General features: G+C 46.0%; 1 protein-coding gene across 1 annotated transcript in view; it reads right to left on the reverse strand.

Annotated features, from left to right (window-relative positions):
• Positions 1-13,263, reverse strand: part of ABCA12 (ATP binding cassette subfamily A member 12) — a 279,245-nt gene that overhangs the window by 71,039 nt on the left and 194,943 nt on the right. The window contains exons 36-40 of the mRNA XM_088449892.1: positions 11,679-11,875; positions 6,915-7,072; positions 2,080-2,316; positions 1,713-1,851; positions 59-311 (exon numbers count right to left, since the gene is read on the reverse strand). Coding sequence (XP_088306018.1) covers positions 59-311; positions 1,713-1,851; positions 2,080-2,316; positions 6,915-7,072; positions 11,679-11,875 — 984 coding nt within the window. The remainder of the gene's footprint in view (positions 1-58; positions 312-1,712; positions 1,852-2,079; positions 2,317-6,914; positions 7,073-11,678; positions 11,876-13,263) is intronic.

Here is a 13,263-nt window from a genome sequence, read left to right on the forward strand (position 1 = left end):
AATAATATATAGGCTCCTAAGGTAAATAGGTCGAATTTTTTTTATTTTTAATAATTACCCAAATACCACTGCTTGGTCTGTGGTGCCATACATATTGGGCGATAGCAAGACCTCCGGGTATTCCACAGAACTCATGGAGAGTGAACCCAGCCCCATGGCAGCGATGACAAATAACACAGGAAGCAGGATCTGGGAAATTAAACCCTTCCAGTTCCGTTTGGAGTTGTGGAACCTCTTAATAAATATGGCCCTAATCTTCTTGAACCTGAGGGCCCAGCCTTTTATGTTTTCCATCTCCGTCAGTGGCTGATCTATAAAAATAAATAGAATAACAATACAAGGGGTTGATTCATCTTGAGGATTTTTGTGCAGCTACAAACTATAGATGGTTGGAAGAGGCTACGAGCTGAGAAATATTCGGAGGTTGTGATAATGTGTAAGCAGCTATTCGGGGGGCCTTCTTCAGTGGCAATGCTTGGTCAGCAACTTCTAAATCTCCGTGTGCTTTGCCAGATAGCTGCAGGACCCTGGACTTGCTAAGACATCTGTCATTTTGATAATGCAACCACTGTTCTTAACTATGTGTATTACAGCAAAGCCGTAACAGTGTGTGGATGCGCCCTGTGCGGCCCCAAACACTAAGCGTGCCACGTCATGACATTGCTCACCAGACATCATTACATCATGCTGAAGAGGGCGTGTCCGGCTGCTCAGGTAAATGCAGCGCTGACCGGGCCTCCTAAGGACTTAGTACCCCATTCAGAGTCGGTCGTTGCGGCCGCACGGTCGTAAGGTAAAAAGGGGCCGGATATGCAAATGAAGCGCTTGCAAGTTGCGTAGTTAAGATGGGATTGTTAGCTGGACGAGCCAGGGAAGGATGCAGCCGTAAGACTAAAAATACGCCCCCTTCTCGTTCGCATTACACGTCATCTCCGGGCATATAAGGATTAATCGAGGCCATCGGAGCTGGTCGTAGAGCTTAAGGTTGACCATACCCTCTCTTAAGCACTATGATCAGGTCAGTGTACAAACCTCCCATGTCACATGTGCCATGACACTATTTAGTTAATTATGCACTCCCATAAAACGCCGTTTGCATAGTCAGGCACGCCTGCGTTCGGATCTCCACTCCCCCGTTCACAAGCACCTTCCGCTGTTACCACCCACAAACGCCTCATCCTGTCACTCAAACTAACGACCTGGCTGTGTTCAAGGAGAGAGCAATTTCTGATCGTAATAGCTAGTTTGCGCACGCGCATTGCGAATTTTACGCATGCGCAGTTAGCGAACATCGGTGGCGTACAACCGAGCGGCCGCAACGACCGACTCTGAATGAGGTCCTTACTTTGCAGGGTGCCTGTCTGGAACATCCACAGGATGCTCTGCAAGTGCTGCATTCCTGGCTGCAGGGGTAGCCTCTACGCCATGTGCGACGGCACCGGTAACAGTTCTAATCAGTGTTTGTGGCCACATAGGTAGTGGGGACCCTGTCTCCAGAAGCTTATTGGGACATTGCTCTTTCCAAGGCTGACAAATATTGTAAATTCAGAATAAATATAATAGGCCACCTCCTGTGACTGTAGAATAGTTACTACCTAATTGTCATTGGCTTTATGTTATTGTTGTTGCTTTAGTTTTGAATAGGACACACTCTGAACTTCACAGATTAAATTAATCACACCACGCGTTTCTCATCAGGCTCTCCAACCTACCATCTCTCTCGGAAACATTGTAAAAGTGTGCAGAGGGACTTTCATCCACCAGAAGATTGTCCTGGTTAGGGATATTTATGGCCCTCCTGGATGAACCCTGGCTATCCTCTACAGGATTATCAACTAGTTTGAGGAACACCTAAAAGACAGAAAAAACCATGTGTAGTCTCCCATGATCACATTTGCTAACATTGGTTTGTAAATGTGATTTCACATGCATTATAGCCAAATAGTAAAATTAAGTATGATTTTTTTTTTTATTTGTTTTAGTTACAAAACATGGAACCTTTTCTCTTACATCCACAAAGTGGACATCTAGATCTTTAGGGTAATTTGACCATTAATGAAATGCATGGTGTGATCTCACCTCTTCTATGGTGGTATCCGAGATGCCATAACAACCGATGTGAAGGTCGTTCAGGTTAGTATCCAGATCCCGCAGGAGAGCTAAGTAAGCATTCGCTATGTCTGCACTGAAAGGTGGAAGGACATAGACAAGTTCTCCACCCACATCCTCTTTTAGTGTCGCTTCTGGGATATGTGAATGGATAAGAGCGGTGACTTCCTCCGAATCGCAGAGCCTATCATCGTTCTGGTCAGGAAACTGGAACGACAGAGGAATAATTATGGCCAAACCATATCTTTTGTTAGTGTTTAACAACAAATTATAGTTTTAAATAGGTTCTTCACTCTCCAAGTATAAAACCCGTAAAGCCCAGTTTGCTGTATTTTACACCATTTGTTACAGGGAAGATTTCAAAGAGGGTGTTGTTCTATTTTATAGAAAAAGTTGCATGGGGTGAGCTAACTTTAAGCTTTTGTCCAATCACATGCCAACATCTTTCATCAGGCCCCTCTTTCAAATCTGCCATCTGAGAGGAGTTTGTGACCCTCTTGCGAACCCTAACTGTGCACTTCAAACATACTTCCTCTAGTTTCTAATCTGCTATGTCATATATAACTGTATAAGCCTTAGGCTGGGTACACAGGTAAAGATTTTCTGTCCAACCAGCCAACTAGTTGATTGATTGGAATGAAAATCTGGTAACGTATGGGAGTAACTGATGATCAGCAATTTGCTCCTAAATACCAGAAAACAGATGAAAATGGTCGGTCAGACAAGTTTGTTAAATGTTTGATCTAAACAATTTGTTCAAACAACAGTTTTTGTTCATTTTCCAGCATTTGGGAGCAAATTGCTGATTGTCATTTACTTTCATTCCTTACCAGATTTTCATTCCAACCAATCAACTAGTTGGATGGTTGGACAGAAAATCTTTACGTGTGTATGCACCACTACAGTGTTACCATGTCCTCAGTCATCAAAGTCCTGCTAGAATCTCATGCAGGTGCCTAGTTCCTTCTTTAGCCAACTCTGATCTGCCAACAGTTATGAATTTTATGCCTTCTTGGGACCCCCACTGTGACGATCTGTGCTTGCAGGCTATGGGGTTGATTGGAAATCACACACAATTAATGCAGATCTCAGCCTGTACTCAGAGTTGCCCGCATCTATGCAGCCGCACCAGCCCTACACAACCGCTTTTGAAAGTAGCCGCCACTTTTAGCGCGCATTAGCACCAGCCCTATCCATGTTGCGAAAGATCCATCAGCAATCAACTCTGAATAGCTTGCACTTCCGTCTACATGACCACGGCACACCCTCCGATCACTTATACTAGGTGCGGATGTCCAGTTACACCCATCAGCTGTGGAGATGAGGCTGAGATGCGTTGAATACTGAATAATGCAAATTTGCGCGTGCAGGTTCCGACGCATGTGCGGTTGCTAAAAGCCACCAGATTTGTCCGCAAAGCAGCCATGTGTGCAATTCTGAATCAGGCCCTAAGTAGGGCTACTACGGAGCTCGACGCGAGCTGCTCTACTGAGTTTCATTGAAGCGTTCTGGACTGCGCTCTACATCTTCTGGTGACATTGGGAGTTCTCTCCGCACGTACTGTATGGACCACCCTATCTGCTCTACAGGAGGTGTACGTATTATTGAAAAGGGCAGAAAGGTAAACTTTAAATGTGTTTGCGAGTTGTTATATTAACCGGAGACCAACAAAGCTGGGAGGCAATGCTTAGCGTGCTAAAAGTCGTATGCCTATATCTCCAATGATGTAAACCAGGGGTAGCCAACCTCAGTACTCGAGAGCTACTAACAGTTCACGTTTTCCAGACCACCTAGCTGGTACACAGGTGTATTCATTACTCACTAGCACATTTGAAAAGAGCCACAGATTGAGCTAATTATTCCACTTGTGATTCTGTGAGGAGACATGGAAAACATGCACTGTTGGTAGCTCTCGAGGACCAGGGTTGGCTACCCCTGATGTAAACCAAGCCCAGGTGGACGTATTCATTTTTAACTATGCCACAGATTTTTGGCATTAATGCCATATTTCAGTGCTCTGTGCAATCAATAATTATGTTTTTCTTACTTCACTTGTGATATGACAATCATGTATTAAACTTGAACAGACTTGAGCACTCGCTCTGCTCATTCAAGGTTAGGCTTATAGCATGGATGCTGCGGAATGGCTAGAGATGAGATTATTAATATTATGCGTTTGCAAAAACTTTGCATTGAGTATGCAGCTTTCAGCTCTCAGTTGTTAAGTTTCCATGGATAAACAGTACCGTGTCTGTGTCTAATTGTTTGGCCTTGTGTATCTCCAGTGCCTTCATTAATGTATGGTCTCTGCATTCAATTCACAAAGCTCTATTATGCACAGGCTTATGGAGGCTGTATAAGTAACGGCGCATTCTGCTTCATGTCTTGGTGCCCACTTATCACGGTTTTATACATGCACGGTGCAGCATCATTATTCCACCTTTCCTTCATGGCCTTGTGATTGAGGCATGTCTGGATTGTGAATTAAAACCCACCAGAGTCGATAAGCTGGTTCACACTTAAGGTCAAACCAATAAAATGCAGAGAAGAATTAATTTTTGTAACTTTTGTTCTGAGAATTGTGCTGAGAATGTTGCAGGCGATATTTTTTTTTGTTAAACTTTCTCTTTCCTGTTAATCTTTCATCATTGCATGATGTTTGACTCCCTATTTACCTAGATCGAAAACCGCCCACTTTATTTGAGAACTTTTTCCCCTATCTACATATGGTATGCAGTCGGGATACCGACGGTCTAATCCCAGCAAGGGTCTAATGACAGGCGTCGACATCCCGACGCCTGTCATTTTACCTACGCCGGGAGCCCAACGCCCGGCATCCTGATCGAAGGTAAGCCGGGCACCGGGCGTGGACAGCCGTGGGGGAGGGGAGGGTTAGGAGCTCCCGGGGAGGGGCTTAGGGTTAGGCCCCCTCTGGTAGGGTTAGGGTTAGGCAAGGGGAAGGGGGGATGGGTTAGGCAACCCAGGGCGAGGTTAGGGTTAGGCACCCCCCCGGGAGACTTAGGTTTAGGCTGCGGGGAAGGGGGAGTTAGGTTTAGGCACTTACAGGGGGGGTTAGGGTTAGGCACTATGGGGGGAGGTTAGGGTTTAAGCACCCCTAAGGGAAGGTTAGGGTTTGGGTTAGGGGGGGTTAGGTTAGTTAGTACTTACCTTAGCTGCTGTCGGGATCTTCACTGGTATTGGTCCTCCGGCGTCGGGATTTGAACCGGATTTCATACCGATCCCGTACATACTGGCAAAAGGTGCCTCATTGATGTTACTGATTCCTATTGTACTGATAGGTTGGAGCCACGTGAATATTAGTTTGTTTCACAAACGATTGCCCTTAACGGTTCTTAGATTCAAGACAAAGAAAATCTGCCTCCATTGTATGAAGGCAACACATTTTACAGTTGCCACATTACTTGGCCTCATCAGATCAGAGTAGGTTTAAGAGGGGAAGGGGCACGTATGCAATATTCATGCGGGCCACTCTCACTCTCGAACAGCACAGTTGCAAAGTAGACTCTGGCACTGAGCGCCATTTTCCCATTGATTTCTGCTGCACTGGACTCTGGAGAGGTAAGTATAATGTATAGGGGCACCCTGCACCCTTAATAGATACACCCAGGCATCAGAGCATTTAAACTACCCACAGGTCAATACAGCAACAATGCTCCCTGGCATTTCTGTAAAGGGACAACCGGACAACACATCAACACACATAAGAGCCTATTACAACGCTATGAACCTAAAAATGACCATTCATTATAACTGCACATTGTGGCGCTTTGGAATTCTTCATCGTGGCTGTTTATTACGGGGCTCACGCTAGGACACAGACTCCGAGAAGAGCCAGTCCAGGCAAAAGCTAGAAAGTAAAATTACAGCTAACGCTATCACTTTACTTCCAGAGGGAATAGATCCGGCTTCTATCAGGTGCGAGTTAGCAAAAACGGATTCAAAATAGCTCTCTCCAAAATTAGTGTAGTGATGTAGCCTTTAGGCCACAATGTCTAACACTATCTAAAGATGGCGCTGGGTACTGGGGCAAAGCTTGGTAAATTGGGTATTTTTTCTAGCTATGGGGACTAATTTTGTCATTGTAAAGAGAGGGACCACAATAAATATCTCTGATATCTGCTGCAGTACCCCCTTGCTGGGTAACCCCAATACTCTAAATTTGTTTGTTTAATAAGCTACATCTTTAAATGAACAGATTTAGGGCCTGATTCAGAGCTGAACGCTCTGACCAGAGCGCTCGCTCTGAATCAGGGCCCTCCTCCATGAAAATGGAGCGGCCTCCTGGCCGCTCGCATAGTTGTGAGTGACCACCCACAGCATATGCGAGCGGCCAAAAAGACCATCGCGACCATCGGATTTGCGACGGGGACCCTGCGGTAGGGTCTCCCAGCCACAAGCCCTGGAGTGATTTTGGCTCTATCAGAGCCAAAATCACTCCCACTGACATCACTAGTGATGTCAGTGGGGCCGGCTTCAGACGGTAGGCGTTCCCATGGGAACGCCTCCGTCTGGCAGGCACGCCCCCAGCACGCCCACCAAAGGGGGCGTGCTGTCAATCAATATCGACAGCACGCCCCCTTTGGTGCGACACCCGGAGCGATGGAAAGCCCGTCGCTCCCCGGGTCTCGTGCATGCGCACTACGGAGCTCCCTCCGTCGTGCGCATGCGCAGTGGGGAACATCGACCCACTTGCGAGCGTACTGCCGCTCGCGAGCGGGTCTGAATGACCCCCTTAATCCTGTGCAATTCTTCTCAGTTCTGGTATATGGCTCCTAACAATGTACCTTTTTGGTGATGGTGAGATGGTACCCGCTTCCAAATTTCTTTTTGAGGAACATTGGTGTCCCGCAGCACCTCAGACCTCCCTGCTCAAGGAAAGCAATGCGGTCACTCAGTATTTCTGCCTCGTCCAGGTGATGTGTAGACAAGATTATTGTTTTGTCTGAAATTAATTAGTATTAGTACATTGTTCATTTATTAAATTTTTGGATACAGAATGACATTATCTGTATCTTGTTTTTGTCATACAGTATATGTATAAAATGTAGTTCAATGCCAGCAGAGCTTTATCACACGTTGCTAATCAAACTCCACATAATAGCAAAACAAAACGGAGAAACCTGTAAAAATAACATTTGCAAAAAAAGAGATGACAGTTTATTTAGACTGTAAATTTACAAAGCCTTGGGAAACTATGGAATATGTTATTGCTGGGAGATTAAAATAACATGGATATAAGACCTGATTCAGAGCCAGACGCAATTAGCGCTCGCTCGTCCAGAAAATAGGGGTGGCTATTCAAATGAACCGTTCGCTCTTTGCGGTCTGTTCACGCCTCTAGGTCTGAACGAGCGAACAAAACTTGCGGTCATTTTTTTGAAAAATACGCCCCATGGCCGCTCGCATCCTACGTCATGTCCGCTATTTATTAGATTAATCGAGTACATCGACCAGCGTATGAACTGCTCGCTATTCTTGTGGTTGGTTTTTGCTACCACAATCTTGCGAGCAGTTCTGGCTATAAAATAACCCAGTGACGTGGTCAATGACGCTGCTGTATTAATTATGCACACCCTTAAAATGCCCGTTTTGACCTTTAAGCACGCCTGCGTTCGGATCTCCACTCCCCGTTTTCAAGCACCTTCCCCTGTTACCACCCACATACGCCTCCTCCTGTCACTCAAAATAGCAGGCATTCGCTGTTTAGCGAACAAATGAATTTCGGCCGCACTGACTGGTTCGCGCATGCGTATAATGATCCGTACGAATGCGCAGTTGGGCAAACATTGCTCGGAGCGAACGAGCGGCTGCTTACGAGCGGCTCTGAATCAGGCCCATTGTTCTACTGGATATTAGTGGATTTCAAGGGTGTGGATTATTAGATCGGACACAACTTGTTCGATCATTAAATGGTCGACTACGTTAGTTCGACATGTAGTTTAGATAGACAAAGTATAGATCTGGTACGATTCCCACTGCCTGCTCCATGTGAGATCCCTAGAACCCGGCTAGCGAGATCTTCTGCCAATAACAACCGTCCGTTGTTCCCTTAGAACTGGGATACGTTCACCGGTACTTAGGCGGCCGCCTGGACTTATGCTCGAGGTACCGTAATAGCGGCTCACATGGAGATACAGGGGAATTCAACAGGTAAAGAATGTACCATTAGTACTGACAGTTGATGAATTTAAGGATATCGATGGTAAAGATGTTGTGAGAGTACAGTTTGTTTTTTTGGGCAATAGCTTGGGAGTCGATGGTGTGGCAGCTGTGCCGATGGTGCAGCAATGGTGCTGATAGTGCGTCAATTATGCCGATGGTGTGGCAATGGCGTCGATGGTGTGGCAATTGTGCCGATGGTGCGGCAATTATGCAGATGGTGCGGCAGTGATGCCAATGGTGTGGCAATGGTGCTGATGATGTGGCAGTGATGCCAATGGTGCGGCAATGGTGCCAATGGTGCGGCAATAGCCGTAGATAAACAGTCTAGGGTTAGTAAATGGATCTGAAAGCCGATGGTGCAGCAACTGTACCGATGTTGCAGCGATGGTGCCGATGTTGGGGCAGTTGCCGTAGATAACCAGTTTATGGTTTGATAATGGCTTTGAGAGCCGATGGTGCGGCAAGTGTGCCGATGTGGCAGCGATGGTGCCGATGTTGGGGCAATTGCCCTGGATAAACAGTCTATGGTTTGATGATGGCTTTGAGAACCGATGGTGCGGCAAGTCTGCCAATGTTGGCAGCGATGGTGCCGACGCTGGGGCAATTGCCGTGGATAAACAGTCTATGGTTTGATGATGGCTTTGAGAGCGATGGTGCGGCAAGTGCGCCGATGTTGGCAGCGATGGTGCCAATGTTGGGGCAATTGCTGTGGATAAACAGTCTATGGCTTGATGATGGCTTTGAGAGCCGATGGTGCGGCAAGTGCACCGATGTTGGCCGAGATGGTGCCGATGTTTGGGAAATTGCCGTAGGATGAACGTTGGCAGCACGGGAGCTGCTGGATATGGCTAGGAAGCCGTTAGGAGATTGGTGGTAGTACGGAAGCTACTTGGAGCGGCCTGGAAGCCGTATGGTGAACGATGGCAGCACGAGAGCTGCTAGGAAGCCGTTTGGAGATTGGTGGTAGCATGGAAGCTACTTGGAGCGGCTAAGAAGCCGTATGGTGAACGATGGCAGCACGGGAGCTGCTAGATATGGCCAGGAAGCCGTTTGGAGATAGGTGGTAGCATGGAAGCTACTTGGCGCGGCTAAGAAGCCGTATGGTGAACGATGGCAGTACGGGAGCTGCTGGATATGGCTAGGAAGCCGTTTGGAGATTGGTGGTAGCATGGAAGCTACTTGGAGCGGCTAAGAAGCTGTATGGTGAACGATGGCAGCATAGGCGCTGCTAGATGCAGCCAGGAAGCCGTTTGGAGATAGGTGGTAGAACGAAAGCTACTTGAAGCGATTAGGAAGCTGTGTGGGAGTTCAGTGAACCGGAGAACAGGAACAACCTGACTCTGCAGCCAGGCTGAGGGAACTCACAGACACTCTATAGTCAGCACAGGTGCAATAGATCAGTGAGTATAAATAGGCTGAAGTCCCAATCAGGCTTGCACTTGTGGAAAACACATCACTTCCTGAGGCGTGCTGATCTCCTAGCAACAGGAAGAACTGGAGTAACCCCGTCCTGTCTGGGCATACTGTCAGAAAGTGTCAAGTCGTGACTGCGACTTGTAACAAGATCGACAGTAACAATAGTCGATCTATTAACTGTCCACCTATTTAGTTTCGATCTAGGACTCGTTGATGTTTGATATTTCGATTTATTAACTGTCGATCTATTTGGTGTCGAACTTGGATTCGTCGATCTTTTATAAGTCGATCTATTAACTGTCAACCTATTTATATGTCGATCTATTAACTGACGACCTATTTAGTTTTGATCTTTTATTATGTCTATCATGTGTGTTGTCGATCTTCATATTGTCGGTTTGCTATGTTTCGATCATATGTAGTATCGATCTAATGTCCGTGTCGATCTCATCTTTGTCGATATAGTGGTGCTGTCAATCTATAGTTTGTTGACCTATAGTACCTGTTGACCTTGATGGAGTCGATGTACGGTGGTCAATGTATGTATTGTCGATCTAACTGAGGTTGATCAGACAACTGGATACCGGATTTCAATACCCAAGAGTAGCAGTTATTGGGGGGAACAAGATTTACACTTCAGTATGTTGAGGATGACAATCCCTGGCCATATTTCTTGCAGTGCATATGTGCAAGTGGAAAAGGTCCCAGAAGAACCAGAGGAGATATCCTGTGTCCTGACTGCTTTATTGCTCCTCACCAAGGCCGATGAGAGGGTGGTGATGCGTGTACTGAATACCCAGACTTGTCTGGGTGGCCTGCAAGAGCCATTGATGGGAGAAGCTCTAAGCTAAGGAGCTGCTTAGTGTAACTTTTTGCAAGTGGGCATATATTCACGCCTAGGATCCCCCTTTCCAGCAACGGGGCCTGCCAGATGTGCCCGCGGCCCTATTCCTCAGTACTGCGCTAAAACAGGTCACACATGCGCACAACAATCTTCAGGAGACTTCAGATGGTGATTGGGACTGTAAGTGACTATGAAGTGATCAAAATGACATCATGAGATGATGCTTTGTTTTTAACTCAAACTGCGATCCCTCACTAGCCGGGCTATCAGCTAAGGAGTAACCAGTGCAGACAAGCTCTGAAAGGCAAGATGTTTTTTGTAGCTTGTTGAATACTGCAACCCTGTATTGTCATCTCAACAGAAAGCTATGGGCATGGTGGTACTTAGTAACATTTTTAGTAAATGCTGGATATATCTGTGCTATCTTTGCAGGGTTTTTTGGATATCTATCAGGTCATGTGGGGTCTATTTACTAAGCCTTGGCTGGAGATAAACCAATCAGCTCCTAACTGTCATTTTTCAAACACAGCCTGTGGTATGGCAGTTAGAAGATGATTAGTTGGGACTTATCTCTGTGCACTTTATCTATCTACAGTATCTATCTATCTATCTATCTATCTATATATCTATCTATCTATCCAAGGCTTAGTATATAGACTATTAGGAGGTGTGGCAATGCATATGTGGATCACACCCAAAGCCCTCTGTACATGCTGCATCACCTGCTAGAGAGTGTGTTGTCACACCAACTTGGGGTAGTGGATTCATATACTGGCAACAATAGAGTAGAACCACAGCAATATCAAGGTTTTAGATATCAGAAAGGCTGTCTGCAGTCAACTGAGTAATCATTTGTGTGAATTTTTGGGTGGTCACCTACACTAGAGTGTAAGGGGTATATTTTACTAAAGTGCGGGTTTTTAGAAGTGGAGATGTTGCCCGTAGCAACCAATCAGATCCTAGCTATTATCATCTAGAAGGTGCTAGAAAAGTGAAAAGTAGAATCTGATTGGTTGCTATGGGCAACAACCCCTAAGAGTATATTCCGCTGTATTGTAGGCCCCCTGCGCTGAGGTCATGGGCTAGATTATAACCAGGGCCTATATGTTTGGTGTTTGTTTCTTACCCTTCTTGTTTTTGGAAATGACTTCCCAGATACTGCGCCTGGAACATGGGTCCACTCCAGTGGTGGGTTCATCCAAAATCACAACTTTGGAGCCGCCTATCAGGGCTATGCCGATGGACAGCTTCCTTTTCATCCCACCAGATAAGGCCATCACAGGTTTGTAGCGGTGGTTGTACAATCCAGTGTCTTTCAACACCCTGAAAAACAAAGCAGCAGATAACAACAAATTGAAGCCCAATATAATATATCAAGATCAATATCGATATCATTGTCTATGGCTTCAAGTAAAACATATGGACAAAACTTGTCCTGCAAAGGTAATCTAATTTCTTTTCAAATTTATTTTCTATTACAGAGTGGGAGCCACCAGTTCTTGCTTGCCGCATTACTTGGTCGACATAGGTAGAATTCTACGTCAGCTATAGACTCCAGTGAAACCACAACCTTGGGTGCAGAAATATTTAATAATAACATGGCAAAATGTTGTGTAGATTTCTACATACACGATATGGACAAAAGTATTTGGACGCCTGACCATTACACCAACAGGGACTGTAATGATATTGATGTATTCAAATACATATATTTTAATATGGAGTTGGTTCACCGTTTGCAGCTATAACAGCTTCCACTCTACTTGGAAGGCTTTCCACAAGATATTGGAGGGTTTCTGTGAGAATTTGTGCCCATTCATCTGTAGAGCATTTATGAGGTCTGGCACTGATGTTGGAGGAGAAGGCCTGGCTCGCAATCTCCGTTCCAGTTCATCCCAAAGGTGCTCGATGGGGCTCTGTGCGGGCCAGTCAAGTTCTTCCACACCAAACTCTTCAAAACATGTCTTTATAGTCCTTGCTTTGTGCATTGGGGCACAGTCATCTTGGAATAGAAAAGGGCCTTCCCCACACTGTTGCACAGCATTGTCCAAAATGTCTTGGTATGATGAAGCATTAAGATTGCCCTTCACTGGAGATAAGGGGCCTAGCCCAAACCCTGAAAAATAGCCCTATACCATTATCCCTCCTCCACCAAACTTCACATTTGGCACAACGCAGTCAGGCAGGTAATGTTCTCCCGGCATCCGCCAACCCAGACTCGTCCATCTGACTGCCACACAGAGAAGCGTGATTCGTCACTGCACAGAACACGTTGCCACTGCTCCACAGTCCAGTGCCGGTGTGCTTTACACCACTCCATCCGACGCTTGGCATTGGGCTTGGTGATGTGAGGCTTGCATGCAGCTGCTCGGCCATGGAGATCCATTCCATTAAGCTCCTGTCGCACAGTTTTTGTGCTTACAGTAATGTCAGTGGAAGTTTGGAACTCCAGCTGTGGAATCAGCAGAGCGTTGGTGACTTTTACACACCATGAGCCTTAGCAGTCGTTGACCCTGCTCTGTGATTTCACGTAGTCTTCCACTTCATGGCTGAGTTGCTGTTGTTCCTAAACGCTTCCACTTTCTAATAATATCACTTACAGTTGACCGTAGAATATCCAGCAGGGATGAAGTTTCACGAACCGTCTTGTTGCAAAGGTGGCATCCTATCACAGTGCCACGCCTCCTATCACAGTACCACGCTTCCTATCA

Source organism: Taudactylus pleione, unplaced genomic scaffold, assembly GCF_031769625.1.
Source record: "Taudactylus pleione unplaced genomic scaffold, aTauple2 ptg000500l, whole genome shotgun sequence".
In the NCBI taxonomy this organism is placed as follows: domain Eukaryota; kingdom Metazoa; phylum Chordata; class Amphibia; order Anura; family Myobatrachidae; genus Taudactylus; species Taudactylus pleione.